This window comes from Schistocerca serialis, chromosome 1, assembly GCF_023864345.2.
Source record: "Schistocerca serialis cubense isolate TAMUIC-IGC-003099 chromosome 1, iqSchSeri2.2, whole genome shotgun sequence".
Lineage (NCBI taxonomy): Eukaryota > Metazoa > Arthropoda > Insecta > Orthoptera > Acrididae > Schistocerca > Schistocerca serialis.
Window position 1 is genome coordinate 223,377,068 of NC_064638.1, and position 19,090 is coordinate 223,396,157.

Below are 19,090 nucleotides of genomic sequence, written 5' to 3' on the forward strand. Positions count from 1 at the left end.
GTAGTTTTTCAGGTTCTTCATAGAAATTGATTTATTTCAAAAGCATGGAGAGGAGTAAGATGTACAAATAAATTTTTTGATTATCTTCATTTTATCATTGTTGGCTACAGTTCATTACATCTAGGGGTAGATTCTTGAGGCTGAAATTTTTCAATTCTGTGAGTTCCAAATGACTATATAAATAATAAGTAAGCCTGTTACATTATCTCTGTTTGCTCTTATTTTTTTTTATTATGTCACTCTTCTATATCGCTCTGACTTTACCATTCCCACTTCCATAAAACAGAAATTTACATTGTTATTGCCAAACATAAAAACACATCCAATTGCATCAGGAGGCTGCCCACCACACTAACTCATTCTGTGGTACTAACAATATTCCAAAGAGTTTACAGAACAAGAGTTGACAGACATTCTTGACAAAAGAATAGTCATGACCAAGTTATACCGTTATTTTGTAAATGAATCCAAAAATAAATTTAATAATTAGCATCAGATTGCATAATTAATAACAGGAATTTTAAGTATGCCAGATATTCCATAATTTCAAATATTTCTAAAAGAAGAGTAATTTTAACTGTACATATAAAGTTAGTATATATTGATTGTATCAAATTAATTTCTTTTTATACATTTTAGTCAGAAATATAATGCATTGTATATAAAATCAAATGAAACTCATTTAGTTAAACAGCTGAGATAATGTTCTCTTACACAAGATTCAAAAATATTCTTGGTATCAGCTATTTCTGTTAAAGAAAGGTAATGTTAGTTGAGTGTGTCCCACTACACCTTGTGTATATCAAAAGAGGCTATATATTGTTTAGTGAGGAGTTTCTTAAAATTCATCTGGATGAAATCCAAATTTAATATATCGGTATCGGACAATGTCTGAGGTGGACAGCTTGAAAGTAGTTATTATGTGAGAAGACTTTTCTCCCTCTGTCATTAATGAGCTGTAGTTTTTATCTAAATCATCGCACTAAGTGTTTACGCACCTTAACTGATTTCACACACCACCATTAACTCCCTAAATACAAGAGAAGTTAAAATGGTGTTACCTGAATAACACCAAATCAGTTTTAATGTTGTGTAGGTTTCATTTCTAGTGGGAAATAACTCTTTCTCCTGCTATGTGACTACAGAGACTGGAGAAGCAAACTTTACAAATTAAGAGCAACTGTTATTTTTCAAAATTAACATAAATGACTCGAATGTTTAGTGTCTGAGAGCAAAAGTTTTATGTTCTACTAATTTCTTAATAATTTAATTAATAGCTTGTAACTCTGTTAACTGCTTGTTGTCCCACTCATAAGTTTTGTAACTTTCATATTTATGACATATGTTCCAGAAACATTTCAGAACTGTTGAAAAGTAATTAACTTTGAGTATGAAGATATGCAACAAACATTAGATAAAATTATTGCAAATGGACAATCGACTTTTTTAGAAAAATTAGCCAGTCATATTCTTTAAAGTTGGGGTTTACTTTTGGAGTTGTGATGTTTTTGTCACTTGATCATTTGCAGCACCATCTCCCCCACTCTCTCACCGAAGAAATGCAACTAAAGAACTGGGTTTAGAGAAGGATGTGCTCCTATAATTTCCCCCTTACATAAACTGTTATCTATGAACTTTGGCAAATGCTGTGACAAAATATGAAATTGTATGATTGTACACTGAAGTATTTCTAAGAAATAATTTCTTATTAAAGACTTTGTTATGTACAGACATAAATGTTTTGAATATTTTATTAACTAAACAATAATTTCTTTGTTTTTAGTTGTGTGAATATGCTACAGAATGGGCCAAAACTTTGGCAAAAGAAGATAAATTTTGTCATCGCCCAGATGGAAAATATGGGGAAAATATATTTTGTGTGTGGTCCTCAGATGCTGGAAAAAATGTTACAGCACGAGATGCCTGTCAGAAGTGGTACAAAGAAGTCAAAGATTTTACGTTTGGAGTTGAGCCAAGAATGCTGAAATCAGGTATATTATAAAAGGACCTCTATATTCACCCTTGATGAAAATAAAGATTCATTAAATTATTGTATTCAATTAAGTACTGATTAAGCAACATAATACTCATAATTTGCACTTTCTGTGGATAGCTTGTCTTCAGTTCATTGATTTTCTTTCTTTCCCTTATAAAGTGCCTTATTATCTAGGAATTAAAAGGCACCATGGTTGAATTTTGAATATTTTTGTTTGCCTGGTTTCTCCAAGGTTTCAGTAAATCATGGTCATTACTGATACGGTAAAAATTATATATGTTTATGCTAATTATACTGACAGCTATAAGGGTAAGTCAATTATTATCTGACAAAGTAATTATAAAATTTTATTGTAATCAAATAAGAAACTTACAAGAACATCATTTTTTGGCATAGTCTCCTTGCATTTCAACGCACTTGGTCCATCATTGAGCTTCCTGATGCCCTCATAAAAGAGGGTTCTCGGTTGAGCTGCGAGCTAGGAATGCACCACTTCTTTCACTGCTTGGTCCGAGGCAAATCAGTGGCCCCTTAATGCCTGTTTGAGTGGACCAAACAAGTGATGGTCAGTAATGATCCTGTCTAAGAAGTTGTCCCCTTTGTTACCATAGCAGTCCAAATGTTTCTTGCAGGTGTCGAAGTACGTTTGTTTATTCAATTGTGTGAGTTGTTTTGGGATCCATCTTGCATGAACTATATGAAGTCTGTCATGGATGATTTTGTGGTCAGAACCATGACTAATTTACAGACGATGTGTTGCTTCATCAATAGTTAATTGTCTGTCTAAGAGAATCATTTCACATGACTGCTCAATGGTTTCTTCATTTGAAGTGGTAAACAGTCGTCCGGCTCCTTCATTGTGCGTCACTGGTGCGATCATTTCGGAATTTTTCAGTCCATTCATAGACACTTTGTTGTGGCAAAACACTGTTCCCATACTGTACCGAAAATTTTTGATGAATTTCAGCCCCTGATGTGCCCTCAAACCACAAAAAACAGATCACTAAATGTTGCTCTTCTTTGGTGCAAATAGACAGTGGAGCAGCCATTATTAAGAGCATGGCAGTGATAATGAAACTAACCTAGCAGCTTGAAAATTGCAAAGATATAACAACAAATAAACAAAGCATGCGTCATCAAAGTAAGATGACATTACTACCAAAATAAACAAAAATATAACTAAATTGCTGATAATAATTGACTTAGCCTCATATTTTAAAAGGTGGTGTACTGTACTTGTAAGATCCTTGTATGAACTAAATGATGCCTAAGTCATTATTTTTCTGCACACTTTTTGAGACAAATTAATTATGCTAATCGCGATTGATACTTTTTTGATACCTAGCTTTAGAAAGTTGTAAGGTTTGAAACCAGTTATTGTTTGAGATTTCTGTTGAGGTTTTCAACATCTGGAACCAAATATTGTTCTCTCCACTGTACTAGCAATGTGTCTCAATTTCCTAATTGCTAAGACGAGGGTCATTCCAAAAGTAATGCTTCCTATTTTTATTCATGGAAACTACAGGAGATAAATATAGGGGTGGTGTGTCTTATTATTTATTAATATATAATGGATGTATATTAATGTACAAGAAAGCTAAATATGCCTACCAACATTTAAACTTCCTACCCCAGACAAAAACTACGAAATTGCCAGACATCTGGGTCAGATCATATTATTTTCCTGGGCACACACATTTTTTAGACACGTTTTTAACCTGAACCCCAAAACAGTTACCAAAAACTACTTTAAGCAACACCAAATTTTAGCAATTTGTTGGTGGAGGATCCCAATTCTTTTTGTTAAGTGATATTCTATTCCCCCAACCCCCCTCTCCGGTCATTAGCCCACCCCTCCTTGACCAGCTTCTAGAATCGCCCCTGGATACATAAATCACACACAGCACAGCTAAATAGAGCCATATTTCATCATTTTTCCACATAGTCACCACCATTCATTATGCACGTTTGCCAACGATGAACCAGAGCCTGCAAGCCGTACTTGTAAAATTCAGAACTAGCAGAGGCTAACCACTTTATCAACCACATCTGAGCCTTGAAAATGTTTGCCATGTAGTCCATCTTTCAGAAGCCCAAAGAGATGGAATTCTGAAGGCGCTAAATCAAGACTGTGCAGTGGATGTTGTAAGAAATTCCAGCCAAATTTTGCAATGATTTGCATGGTCACAAAACTGGTGTGGGTCCTGGCATTATCACGCTGCATGTGCAAGCTGGTCTTCCTCTCTGGCCTTACCCTGGAAATTCAGAATTTCAGCTTAGTCAGTGTCATCTTATAACGTAATGAACTGACAGTTTTCCAGGCTCCAGGACATCCAAAAGAACCACACCCTGGCTATCCCAGAACACTGTGCACATCAGTTTGCCTGCAGATGGCTGTGTCTGAATTTCTTCTTTGATGGAGAATTCTCATCTCGCCACTCCATGAACAGTCTGTTGGATTCTGCCTTGTAGTGGTGACACCCTTCTCATCTCCAGTGACGATGCTATTCAGCAAATTGTCACCTTCAGCTTGATATTGGTCCAGCAGGTCCTGACAAATTTCCATTTGAGGAGTTTTTTGTTCTTCCATAAGCATTCGTGGAACCCAACTCGCACAAACTTTGCAATAACCAAGATGTTGCAACATTATTTCCAAGGCATTACACCCAACATTCAGCTTTGCACAGAATTCTCTGGTTGTTGTCCGCCGATCAGCGTGGATGAGTTGATCAAGATGCTCTTCACTGGAAGGGATGACAGCTGTTCAGGGTTGATTGTGCCATGGCGGCTTGCCATGCACACCCTTTTCACCACCTTGAAAATAAATTACCCATTGCCTCACATTGCTCATGTCTATTGTATCATCTCCATTCAGCTTTAGCAAGTGTGTATGGATCTCAGTCAGTGCAATTTCTTCAGCAATAAGGAATTCAATCGCACATCACTGTTTTATACACTCCCCTGCTGGTGCCAACTACCACAGAACAATGTAACCAGCTGAAAATGAAAGAGGGAGGTTCAAGCATTAGCACTAGACCAGAGACATCTTGAATGGACATCCAAAGTCACCACAAAAAAAGTAGGAGGGATTAATTTTGGAATGACACTCGTATTTTATCAGATTTTTACTCAAAATGCAGGGTGACCTAAAAATCTGTTAACATTTGAGATTCAGTACTTCACAGAATAATTTAGGTAGAGAGGTAAACACTTACACCCATGCTTGAAATGACATGAGGCTTTACTGAAATAAAAAAAAGTGCACAAAATGACCAACAGATGATGTTTCATATGATATAGAAGGAATAATTGGCACAACAACTGATTTTTAACAATGAAACTTCCTGGCAGATTAAAACTGTGTGCCCGACCGAGACTCGAACTCGGGACCTTTGCCTTTCACGGGCAAGTGCTCTACCAACTGAGCTACCGAAGCACGACTCACGCCCGGTACTCACAGCTTTACTTCTGCCAGTATCTCGTCTCCTACCTTCCAAACTTTACAGAAGCTCTCCTGCGAAACTTGCAGAACTAGCACTCCTGAAAGAAAGGATACTGTGGAGACATGGCTTAGCCACAGCCTGGGGGATGTTTCCAGAATGAGATTTTCACTCTGCAGCGGAGTGTGCGCTGATATGAAACTTCCTGGCAGATTAAAACTGTGTGCCCGACCGAGACTCGAACTCTCGGTCGGGCACACAGTGAAAATGCCATAAATGAAGCATGTGAGAGGAGATACAAATGTCTAAACAATGAGATTGACAGGAAGTGCAAAATGGCTAAGCAGAAATGACTAGAGGACAAATGTAAGGATTTAGAAGCATATTTCACTATGGGGAACATAGAAACCACTGACAGGAAAATTGAAGAGGTCTTAGGAGAAAAAAGCAGCAGCTGTATGAATATCAAGAGCTCAGATGGAAAACCAGTACTAAGCAAAGAAGGGAAAGCTGCAAGGTAGAAGGAGTATATAGATGGTGTATACAAGACAGTTGTACTTGAGGGAAATAGTATAGAAAGGACAGAGGACGTAGACAAGGATGAGATTGGAGATATGACTCTGTGAGAAAAATTTGACCGAGCAGTGAAAGACGTATGTTGAAACAACGCCCCAGGGGTAGACAACATTCTGTCATGACTAACAATAGACTTGAGAGAGCCAGCCATTACAAAACTATTCCATATGGAGCGCAAGATGTATGAGACAGGCGAAATATCATCAGACTACAAAAAAATGTAATAATTCCAATTCCAAAGAAAGCAGGTACTGACAGATTGCTACTTCCTATAAAGAAGACACGTCAAGTTGCAGTCGAGATGGTGTCCAGTGGAGTGTGCAGGGACTAGACTGCCAACAGGTACAGCATCAGGAGGTTGTGGGGCAGCAAGGATAATGGAATACATTCGAATTGTGAATTAGATTAGGAAATGAGACACTTAAAGTAGTAGATCAGTTTTGCTACTTGTGCAAAGTCAAGATGATATAAAATGTTGACTAGCAATGGCAAAAAAAGCATTTCTGAAGAAAAGAAATTCGTTAACTCAAATATAGGCCTAATAATTAGGAAGTCTTTTCTAAAGGTATTTCTCTGGAGTTTGTCATGCATCTAGTGATCTTACTGGCAAGGGCAGTTGTTGTTCATCATGAAGAGCATGTTGCATTGCAGCAGCTGTATGTGGATGTGCATTATACTGCTGAAAAACCACATCACCTTCCTAATGAAGAAATTGCCTTCAGCATGTGGTCACTGTCTGCAAGCAGATGGTTTCCAGTGGCTCTGATGACACAGTGGATGCAATAAGTGCTCAGATTTTATCCCTGATTGAAGTTTGGCCTTCCATCATTGCCTGCACAATGCATCTATCTTGATGTTCATACTGTGTAGAAGTCCAGAATCTGATCTGCAGGTGTGGGAATATTCTGTAGACCACAGCTGAAAGTTGTGACAACCATGAATATGTTGTGCCCAACATATCCATTGATATGCCCATCCAACTACTTGTAGGCTCACAATGTGATAACACTCAAATGATTGATGCTGTTGAACAGGAGTAGGTACTCATCAGTGGGGCATTGTAGTATCCACCTCTAAACTCAGCAGAGTTAATGATGTATTGTGGCTATAGTGAAATGAGCAAGGGAATCAAATCATGTGGTTTTATAATTATTTATTTATTAATGTTATGACACACTGGTCCACACTAGGTTGAGAAACATCACTGCCAATTGCTGCAATCCCAAAAAGTCTCCCCAGTGCTTCTCTGTCATATTCTTTTAACCAAATTGCTTTTAATGATTCCTCTCTCTTTGTCTGACTGCCCAAGATTTCCCTTGACCAGATCCTGTCCTCACTTTTTGTTCAAATTCAACATACCAAGATTTGTGTCCTCTCCTTACATGTTGTTTCAGATCATTATGGCTTGAAGTGTGAGCCCTAATTGTTGATCTTTTAGGCAAGCACAATTTACAGTCTACAAGTGTTTGCTCTCCCAATTTGGATACAAAATTAATGTAACTACTTTAATGCAACCATAGATATTCATCAGTTGTAGAGCTAGAATCTGATTCCATCATGTAGTTTAAAGTCAATCCACTAAACAAAAGTGGTGTGTAACCTGATCTCAGTTAACATACAATCATAAACAGCCAACACCTAATTATTCTCACTCATGCTTGACTGTTTGCATTGATCACGTGCAATCGATTTTAGCCACACACCTACTTGCCCCGAACTTGCCACAACATGATTTTTGAAGATGGTAATTGATGATTAATGGTCATGTGCCCAACTATGCTGAAAAGACATAGTTTCTGTATGATTGAAGTGATCCATGTAACTTTAATGGGGGTTCCTGAACAGTCTTACAGTTGCACATACATCTGCAATAAATTTCGTTTTGGGATGTCAGTTTTGATACCTATTGAAGAAACCCCATACTTCTGTTCAAGTGCGACTTGAAGAATTTCAGGTTGACTTTGATCACTTTTGCATTCATAATCACCTGTAATATTACAGATAATTTGCAATTTTGTAATGGATTGTGATTCAGTGCAAAGTGTAGCATCTGGTGAAAATTTTTCACAGCATGACGAAATTACAAAATTCCTGTGAACACAATTCAGGACTTACATTAATCCATTTACAGGTGAATCACAGGGGTAGGGTGGCATAGACATGGCCTTACACCATCTGCAACTACATCTACATCTATATTCTGCAAACTACTGTCCCATTGTACCAGTTATTAGGGGTTCTTCCTGTTCCATTCATGTATGGAGTGCAGGAAGAATGATTGTGTGAATGCCTCTGTGCATGTAGTTATTATCCTAATCCTATTCTCATGATCTGTATGTGAAGAATATACAGGGGATTGTAGTATTATTCCTAGAGTCACCATTTAAAGTTGGTTCTTGAAACTTTGTTACTAGACTTTCTTGGGATACTTTACACCTGTCTTCAACAGTGTTCAGTTCCTTCAGTATCTCTGTGACACTCTTCCATGGATTAAACAAACTTGTGACTATTTGTGCTGCCCTTCTCTGCAACCCAAGACCTATGATATTCCCAAACTGGGACAAAAACTTGAGCGTTTCAGATAGGACACCAAGAATTAAAAAAATTGATGTTTCAAAATTATGTTCATTTTGTACTGCACATCTTTTTGGTGAGTTTGATATATGAAACGTATGTGTTTGATGAAATGTAAGACATGTTATTTGGTCTTAAGTGTGCCAAAATGCAGTGGCATGCCTCTTCACACAGCATTCTTCTATTGCATGCACTGTATTTTGCTCTGTGGAATCCAAACGTGTATGTTTTGTAATGGAAGCCATAAAAACAGTGGAAATGAAAATGGTCATTTTATGTATGTCATTTATATAAATAACACTACAGAATATGAATATAATAGAGGGAAACATTCCACATGGGAAAAATATATCTAAAAACAAAGATGAAGAGACTTACCAAACAAAAGCGCTGGCAGGTCGATAGACACACAAACAAATACAAACATACACACAAAATTCAAGCTTTCGCAACAAACGGTTGCTTCATCAGGAAAGAGGGAAGGAGAGGGAAAGACGAAAGGATGTGGGTTTTAAGGGAGAGGGTAAGGAGTCATTCCAATCCCGGGAGCGGAAAGACTTACCTTAGGGGGAAAAAAGGACAAGTATACACTCGCGCGCGCACGCACACACATATCCATCCGCACATACACCAGATGTACCCTCTCTCCTCATGAAGCAACCGTTTGTTGCGAAAGCTTGAATTTTGTGTGTATGTTTGTGTTTGTTTGTGTGTCTATCGAGCTGCCAGCGCTTTTGTTTGGTAAGTCTCATCATCTTCGTTTTTAGATACACTACAGAATATAATTCATAAAGTACCAATATCAAATGCCTATTATGCCTACTACAAGCAAAAAGTTTTATGTTAGGAAATAGTTTCACATTTAATTCATACACTCCAATTCCTCAAGCATGAGATTGGAAAGTAGTGTTAGTTCAAAATTTTTATATAAATTTGGGATTGTCATATTCTTCAGTATAATCTGTGTGATGTCCATGTTCCTTCTCCTTTCTCTTTCTAACAAATGATCTTTTCATTACTAATTCCATAATCAAGTAAGTTGTGAAAACTTATTCTCTGGTTAACTTCACTAACCAGTTCAGTTATCCCATGTTTATTCTCCAGTTAGACATTATTACATGCCTGTACAAAGCATTTTCTTAAAACAGAGTTTAAGGAGCTGCAGACTAGGGATCACCTTTAGTAGTATGACAAAAATTTTGTGTCATAATTTCATTTTCTCAGATATACCAACAAGATAATATGTAATCTTTCTTACCTGTTATTCCTGTTAGTTGTTTATTCACATTCTGATAGTCTGAATCTATATATTTCACTAATGATTAAAATAATGTTTATCATTTGCATACCCAATCAAGCACATAAACAAACAGTGATTGCCATTCACCTGTTTGAGTTTATTCGGCTCAGCTTGTGTGCCCTGTCACCTTTAGTCTGCATGAAAGATTTTTATTTCTAGATGTGATGGGGATTCCCCTGGCAGACATCACATACACTGTGTATACATTCAAAAATCAACTTAAGATTCATTCAGAAATCAATTTAAAAGGTGTTAAAAAATGTTCAAAAACCAACATGAATAATCGCTAGACCAATGTGTGCTAGATGCTAGGCGCTTTTAGTATGTCATGTGAGAAAAGTGGGTTTCACATGATCATTGTTTTTTCCAGAATTCATGCTGGTTGGCACTGAGGAGGCCATTCTGTTCAAGATACCTTATTCTACAACAAATCAATGTCAAGGATATTGAATGGTAGTTTTGCGGACCCCTTCTACAACCCTTCTTGTGGACAGGTGTGACCTGAGCTTTTTTCCAAAAACTGGACACAGTTTTTTATTCAAGGGATGTGTGATAGATGATAGTTGGAAGAGGGCAACTTGGTCACCAATTCAGTATAGAATCTGACAGGGATTCCATCAGGTCCTGGAGCTTTGTTCAGTTTCAACAATTTCAGTTGTTTCTCAACATCACTGACACTAATACTGATTTTATTCATTTTTTCAGTGGTGCGAGGATTAAATTGAGGCACTTCTCCTGGGTTTTCCTTTGTAAAGGTATATTTGAAAATGGAATTAAGCATTTCAGCTTTTGCTTTACTGCCCTCAGTTTCAGCTCCTGTCTCATTTGCTAGGGACTGGACACTTCACTTTGGTGCCACTAACAGCCTTTACATATGACCAGAATTTCTTTGGGTTCTGTGAAATATCATTTGGCAATATTCTGATACAGTAGTACTATCTCTTGACAGCCAAATGCTTGTCATTCAGCATCTTCCTATCTAAAGCCCTACGCTTTGCTTTACGCCTATTATGCAGCAGTCTTTGTTCCTTTAGAAGTTTCTTTACAGAGACTGTGTACCATGGAGGTTTCCTCTCACTATGGACTGTTCCACTGAGTACATATCTATTCAATGCATGGTCAGCTATTCTTTTAAACTTGAGCCATAGTTCCTGTACATGCTCTTGCCCTGTGCTGAAATTTTCAAGTTTCTCATTGAGATATGACACTACTGCTGTTTTATATAGTTAACTGTTCATTTATATCTTTCTGCTTGGTTTAGTTGTCCTTTGTACTTTGGTAATCATTTTTGCCACAACTGCAACACAGTTATTGATACTAGTTTCCATCTGGACATCATCAAAGATCTGTTTGTTGCAATTACTTGTAGATACAATATGTTCCTATCATGAGTGGGGTTCCTAACCATCTGTTTTAGGTAGTTTTCAGCCCACCACTAACAAAACTGTAATTTTCCCAATTAATTGTTGGATATTCAAGTCTCCAAATGCACTGGGGCTTTCTCTAAAGTTTTCTATTACGCCAGGAGGTGACTCTGGTGGGTGAGAGATGGATCAATTATCATTTTATGCCTGATACTGAGTATTGCCTAGACAATCCCACATGCAGCTTCGAGTTTCTTGTCTACTGCAACAAATACATAACTTCCTTTTTTCATTTACCTGTACTTTTCAGATACACTTAAATTGTCTCAAAAATCTCACTGCTATCAATTTCAGGTTTCCATCAGCTGTCTGTATTATGTGAGCTTCACTGCTTTTCATGAATACTACAAACTCTAGTACTTTGTCACAAATGCTTCAGCAGTTTACCATTACGGTTTTAACACTCTGACCTGCGGGAGGCATTTCTTTCAATATTACACTTATCTACAGCTATCATTATCTGGATTGGGTGGAAAGTTGCCTAATCTAAAAAAAAACATATGTGCACCCTGCACAATAGTAGAGTAGCCTCTGATGTGTAGTGTTCACCTGAACCATTTAGGGGGCACTACAGTTCTCAACCTTATGATGCAAGTCCAGGAAATCACAGCCTGGCTTGTCACAAAACTTTCAAAGACTCTGGTTCAGTCCTTCCACACAACTCAGAACCAAAGGCCACAATCAGTTCTGGGGACAGTGTTGCAAACTGTGAGCTTCATTGAAACTCCATGCGCAAGGCTGTCTTCTCAACAGTCTCTGCCAGTTGCTGGAGTGACCCAAGTATGACCTTGGAGCCAAGATGACAGGCACCATTTGCCCCCAATGTGTGCCACAATCTGCAGTTGATTGCATCTTTTTTCTCAGTACCTGCTGGACAGCCTCTTTAGTGTGTTGAATGAGGCTCTCAGACATACACACTGATAGCACCTAGCATCCTTCCCTGTCACTTGCTGCCATTTCTATAAGGGGTACCATCATTTGCCATATGTTTGAACTGCTGTTGATTAATAGACCCCTATCCTTTTGTGTTTGCCTCCTCTTGACACCGGACATAATAGGTTTTCCCAAAATAGATGTAGTGACTCCCAGTGATTCAGTTTCAGTTTCAATGAGACAGAGTACCTCAAACTTGTTGGTTAATGTGTTAATTATAATTATCATGTAATAACAGATCACATTGCTTATTATGAGAGAATGATTACATTGCCTCATAAAAGTTTGTAGTAGAGTCATTGTCACTAGAATTATTTGTAGTTTATTTGAAATCCACAAAAATGAATTAAAATATATTTTTGTCTTATTGTGACAGGAACATTTAACACTTCATAGTTTTTTCTTCTCATTTAGGTCACTTTTCACAAATGATATGGAGGAGCAGCAAAGAACTTGGTATGGGGATAGCACGCTCCAAAAATGGAAGAGCTATAATTGTAGCAAATTACAATCCACGTGGAAATTACATTGGCCAGTTTGTGAGCAATGTACCCAAACCTCTTTGAACAGTCCATTGTAATGAGAATATAATTTATAAGTAGTTTTGTAAGACAACTGCAAGAATTTTCCTCTTTGTTCCAAATGTGCAGTACAATTATACATCATTCCTCATAGCTAATTCAGCTAAGATTTTTGTAAACAAAAACTTATTTTGTGAACTGTATGTGCATACTGCAAGCTGTTTAGAAATAGTACTCACAGAGCTTGCCCATGCACTTTGCAATTAGAAATATATATTTTTTATCTTTCTGTTTTTAGCCAAACAGACCAACATCAAAGTTGTCGTTTTGTGATATTCATCAGTCTAAAACATCTTAGTTCAGCATTTAAGCACTAGATTAGTGTATAATTTTGTTAATTTAATGATTATTCTATATAGTTAACGTGAATAAAATCAAATCATCTCCACAGAGGATAAGTTGTTTATCAACACTGTGGCCATGTATGCTTTAGGAAGTTATTGCTCTTTTTTTCATGTACATTAAAGAGCCAACTAGCAGCACTTCTAGCTTTAATTGGAACAGAATGCTTCCAAAATTCTTGTAACTATCTCAGTTAACCAAAGAATATATGTATTTGAAAATAGTACACAGTTTTCTCAAACATACTAAATATTTGCATTTGTTGATTTTTTTTGTGGTGGCAAAAGAAGTAATGTTCTCTTGAGTACTGTCATTTGTAAGTGTGAAGAGTAAAGACTTCTGGAAAAGTCGAACACTATAAGAGACTGTGGATACTATTTCTCTGTTGTAAGATGATGGTGGGGATGAATTAATTATTAAAAGACTGAAGATTATTTGTGTTTTGGCAAACCAAAGAACATTATTGAAGGATTTTGTTATGGTTAATGTCAGTAATACTTTTGTAGTAGATAATTATAAAAGAAGTTATATATGTTGTCTTGCCAGATAACACATTAAAATGCTGTCATACATTTGTATAATTACTATGTGTGAGTCTTTGCCACATGTGTAATAATGCAGTCTGTGCTTGGAACTTTATTTCAATCTTTTTTCTTTATAAATGATTTTATTAGGATATTTTATAGAGTACCATACATGTTGCTTGTTGAGCTTCTAATTTAAGTTTTTTCCCATTTTTTAAAAAGTTTTAGAGCAGTATGCCAAGTGTAGGTGTTTACACAACCTACAACTCACTTCATGGATATTGACAAGGTGAACTGCATTTTGATTTAGTTACACTTAAAGAACCACACCCGTACTCCAGATACCAACTTCAGAACCTAGGCAGTTCCTGACCAGAAACAATTATAGTTTTAAATACAGTGGAAATCAAGAAGAATGTTAAAAGATGTGACTCTAGATCCAAATTCAGTCAGTTTCGAGTTTTTACTCTTGTTAAACAATATATTTTACAGTTTCAAATCTCTATGTGTTTACCCCTGCTCATGGCGGTATGCAACAGCCAAAATTATTTGTCAGGAGAATGAGCAATTCTCTGCTTCAGACAGCTTATTGATTTTACAGTGTGAACAAACAGTTCGCCACTAGTACAGTACTTTATTGCCAAGACTATGTCAATATGTGTTTCAGTTGCTTGCTACATACTTCACTTGTATACAGAGCGATGTGAAAACCTCTTCAACATTTGCAGTTCTTGATGTACACTAGATCCCTTAATCTATAATTTTTCACTGTTTTGATTGTTCATTTCTCAGGGAGAAAATATTGTGTGTGGTGTGTATGTGTGTTTATGTTTTTTAAGTGATTTCCTTTCAACACGTATTTGGTATTTTTCATCCTGGAGGTAGGTACTGGTCAGCCATAATGTCTCCTTGTAATTCTACAGTTTTCTATTTTAAAGTTTTCGTTTTTATACTGTTATTATTTTCTTCTGCCACTTCATCTCTGGCCAGCAAGCAAGTTTTGACGTTTAACCTTTGCAAATCTCAGCAACCATATGTCTTTTCCATTTCATACTGATGTTTGAGACTGCTGTACCTGACACTATTTGATATGCTTCCAAAAGCAATAAAATTCAACAAAAAATTAACAACACAAGTACATTAAGTGAAGAACAGTTTACCTGAATTCACGCAAGTAACATAAAAAAATCATAATCATAAAAAATCATAATCATTGAAGAGAAATAATAAAGATGATTTTGTACTATTGACTCTCAAAACTTTTGCTGTTCAGTCCTATGTGTCACCTATATTGTTGTTTTATGAAATGTATAAAACATATTAGGTACAGAAATTTTTCTTCTTTTATAAATTTTGTCTTAGTAGGCACTGAAAATGAAGCAGTTGTGGGGATGTAGTTTTAAAAGAGAAAGTAAAGAACTCTAACAGTTATTTGTGTGTGACATAGTTTGATCTGTGATTGTCAAAAACACATTCCATGAAACATTCTCATAACAGTTTCTGTATTCCATTATTTTATTTTTCAGAAATCAGACATGTATGGTCTTAGGTAATGGTCTTAGGTAATTTGTATCAGATTCAGTAACTTTGCTGGGATACTAAGCTCACTCTGTAAATATTGTTTTATCTATTACTTGCAATTTTGTTTATAAACTGCTGATTGGAAATACAGTAAACAATTTAGAAGTTAATGAATAAAATATATTCCACTTCAAAACAAAGTGTTTCAATTTCTTGTTGAGGATTTGGAAGACTGACTGACTGGCCAATTTCTCATGCACATTCTGCTGAACTATCAGTAATGTAAGTTTATGGAAAAGATGTAAATACTTGTATTATGTGTATACAAAATTTCTTAACTTTGTTGTCTGTTATACTGCTGTTAAATGATATTTTGTATTTTAAGAGCCTGTACAATAATTTTCTCATGTAAATTATTAAAGTATTACAGAAACAGTCTTTGGCAGTTTGAGTTACAATACTCTGATCTTTCTTTTAACTGGTAATCATGAAGTTTAAAATGGAAGAAGTCAGTACATCTCCAAACACTGACACTTTTTATAAATTCTATTTTTATACATCCAATAAACAAATGTTTTATATTTATTGCACATGGAGGACTGTACATGTAACCATGTGACATGAATACATGTGAAACAGATCTAAATATAAATTTTTATTTGCCATCCGGGATCACAGGAACTCAGACAAATTGTTAGAGAGAGAGAGAGAGAGAGAGAGAGAGAGAGAGAGAGAGAGAGATAAATATCTATGTAGAAAATACAGCTAAAGGCTTTGCTCATGGGTACTGATAATAATTACAGATTTTACTGTCGAGGAAAAATCACCAACTTTACCTAGTATTTTAAGCACAGGAAAGCAAATCTGCAAGATATCATGCAAAAAATTCAGGCCCTTATTCTCATGGTACACAGTTATGACCTTCTGAAAGTACAGCTTTTAAACAGACACATGCATCTCTTGTTTGTCATTTGCCCTGACCCACTTGTCTGCTTAATCCCCAAGCACAAAGTATTGTACAGCAGAGTAAGAGGTTTGTATTGATAACGACCACAAAACATCAAAGGTTGTTGCTGGAAGACTGTGATTAACAAGTCACCAACCAAGCATTATCTAAGGCACATTTGACTCCCAATGTGCACAGAAGCAAGGGAGGAATAATATTTTACTCGCTTATCATAAAATAAAACCTATAAAGACTGAAGTAATACATAGGAAATAGTCTCCCAATCTTGTTGGTACATGGCATGTAGAGTTTCTGAAAATAACTTGGACCCCAAACCTCTCTGCCATAATAGTTGCTATTCAGATTTCCCTTGTTATACATCAAAATATTCAACATATTCAAAAATACACGTCGTCTCAAATGGTGACCAAACTATAACACTTTGCACACATCTGCAATGCAACTGAACAATGTACACTGTCAAATTGCAGCCATTGCGGTAGCTTATAACACATATGTGGCCATTACTCACTATGTGGTGGGAGAGGAATAATTCAGAAACTGATTGCAGACAGGCATTTGGGTTTCTTGGACAATGGACATTCTGGGAAATACACTCCTGGAAATGGAAAAAAGAACACATTGACACCGGTGTGTCAGACCCACCATACTTGCTCCGGACACTGCGAGAGGGCTGTACAAGCAATGATCACACGCACGGCACAACGGACACACTAGGAACCGCGGTGTTGGCCGTCGAATGGCGCTAGCTGCGCAGCATTTGTGCACCGCCGCCGTCAGTGTCAGCCAGTTTGCCGTGGCATACGGAGCTCCATCGCAGTCTTTAACACTGGTAGCATGCCGCGACAGCGTGGACGTGAACCGTATGTGCAGTTGGCGGACTTTGAGCGAGGGCGTATAGTGGGCATGCGGGAGGCCGGGTGGACGTACCGCCGAATTGCTCAACACGTGGGGCGTGAGGTCTCCACAGTACATCGATGTTGTCGCCAGTGGTCGGCGGAAGGTGCACGTGCCCGTCGACCTGGGACCGGACCGCAGCGACGCACGGATGCACGCCAAGACCGTAGGATCCTACGCAGTGCCGTAGGGGACCGCACCGCCACTTCCCAGCAAATTAGGGACACTGTTGCTCCTGGGGTATCGGCGAGGACCATTCGCAACCGTCTCCATGAAGCTGGCCTACGGTCCCGCACACCGTTAGGCCGTCTTCCGCTCACGCCCCAACATCGTGCAGCCCGCCTCCAGTGGTGTCGCGACAGGCGTGAATGGAGGGACGAATGGAGACGTGTCGTCTTCAGCGATGAGAGTCGCTTCTGCCTTGGTGCCAATGATGGTCGTATGCGTGCTTGGCGCCGTGAAGGTGAGCGCCACAATCAGGACTGCATACGACCGAGGCACACAGGGCCAACACCCGGCATCATGGTGTGGGGAGCGATCTCCTACACTGGCCGTACACCACTGGTGATCGTCGAGGGGACACTGAATAGTGCACGGTACATCCAAACCGTCATCGAACCCATCGTTCTACCATTCCTAGACCGGCAAGGGAACTTGCTGTTCCAACAGGACAATGCACGTCCACATGTATCCCGTGCCACCCAACGTGCTCTAGAAGGTGTAAGTCAACTACCCTGGCCAGCAAGATCTCCGGATCTGTCCCCCATTGAGCATGTTTGGGACTGGATGAAGCGTCGTCTCACGCGGTCTGCACGTCCAGCACGAACGCTGGTCCAACTGAGGCGCCAGGTGGAAATGGCATGGCAAGCCGTTCCACAGGACTACATCCAGCATCTCTACGATCGTCTCCATGGGAGAATAGCAGCCTGCATTGCTGCGAAAGGTGGATATACACTGTACTAGTGCCGACATTGTGCATGCTCTGTTGCCTGTGTCTATGTGCCTGTGGTTCTGTCAGTGTGATCATGTGATGTATCTGACCCCAGGAATGTGTCAATAAAGTTTCCCCTTCCTGGGACAATGAATTCACGGTGTTCTTATTTCAATTTCCAGGAGTGTAGATACCAACATAATAACAAATATGCCACCACTCCACAACAGACAATGTCATGCTGTCAATACTAACACATCCACAACTAAACTACTGCAGTTCTATTGTGGATGAAGCTGCACTGTTTCTTGTAGGCACATGAGCAATTTAACAATCAACTCACCCAGTGGTTACATTATGTGATTTAGTACCTGCTGACAATCTCTTAGTCACAAGTTCCACATGTGCATCAGTGTCAGAGTAATATAGCCGGTACAAATTGTAATGCTACATCGTGGCAAACCCATTTCCTGAAGCGTCATTGATCTGTTCTGTTCAAACTCAGAGATGGGCAGATTTCGTACCTGGTATTCGTTCAGTGATAGCCTGGCATGACATTAACATTTCTGGCCACACAAGAAGTGTACTTCTTCAGTCTGCCATTAATTTAGGCCACTGGTTCAGATTTACGTAATTTTCACAAGTATGGAGAAAAATAGACATAAATATGAAGAAGGAAGCAAATAGTAGAAAATAAATTCTACAAGCTGTTGAAGTTGAGTGGTTGATAGGCACGTAAACAAGACTTTCAGATGACTCCCCGTTTCAGAGCTAGTGGAATACACACACACACACACACACACACACACACACACACACACACACACACACACACATCATCTTCACTAACTACATTGTGCCAGCACAATTCCCAGCCTGACCAAACTGCAATGGCAATGCAATGCAGTGCAGTGCATCTGGTCGGGAAGGTGTATTTGTACAGGTGCATGTGTATTCTGTTAGTTCTGAAGAATGATTTATCCAGAAACTTAGCCAAGTTCTCTGTTTTGTTTATGTGCCAATCAGTCACTAAATGCCTAAACCATATGGTGATTTGTTACCTTTACTCCTTCCATTATTGGAA

At 38.1% G+C, this 19,090-nt stretch overlaps 1 protein-coding gene and 1 non-coding gene across 4 annotated transcripts in view; one reads left to right on the forward strand and one right to left on the reverse strand.

Annotated features, from left to right (window-relative positions):
- The window catches only part of LOC126466320 (uncharacterized), a 597,202-nt gene extending 581,553 nt beyond the window's left edge, over window positions 1-15,649 (forward strand). For all 3 annotated transcript variants that reach the window (XM_050096378.1, XM_050096376.1, XM_050096377.1), the window contains exons 9-10: window positions 1,784-1,991; window positions 12,658-15,649. In XM_050096378.1, the coding sequence (XP_049952335.1) occupies window positions 1,784-1,991; window positions 12,658-12,809 (360 nt within the window). In that variant the 3' untranslated portion in view covers window positions 12,810-15,649. The remainder of the gene's footprint in view (window positions 1-1,783; window positions 1,992-12,657) is intronic.
- On the reverse strand, window positions 5,359-5,433 carry Trnas-uga (transfer RNA serine (anticodon UGA)). The gene has a single exon. It is a non-coding gene; the product is annotated as a tRNA-Ser (tRNA).
- Window positions 15,650-19,090: the final 3,441 nt, after the last annotated feature.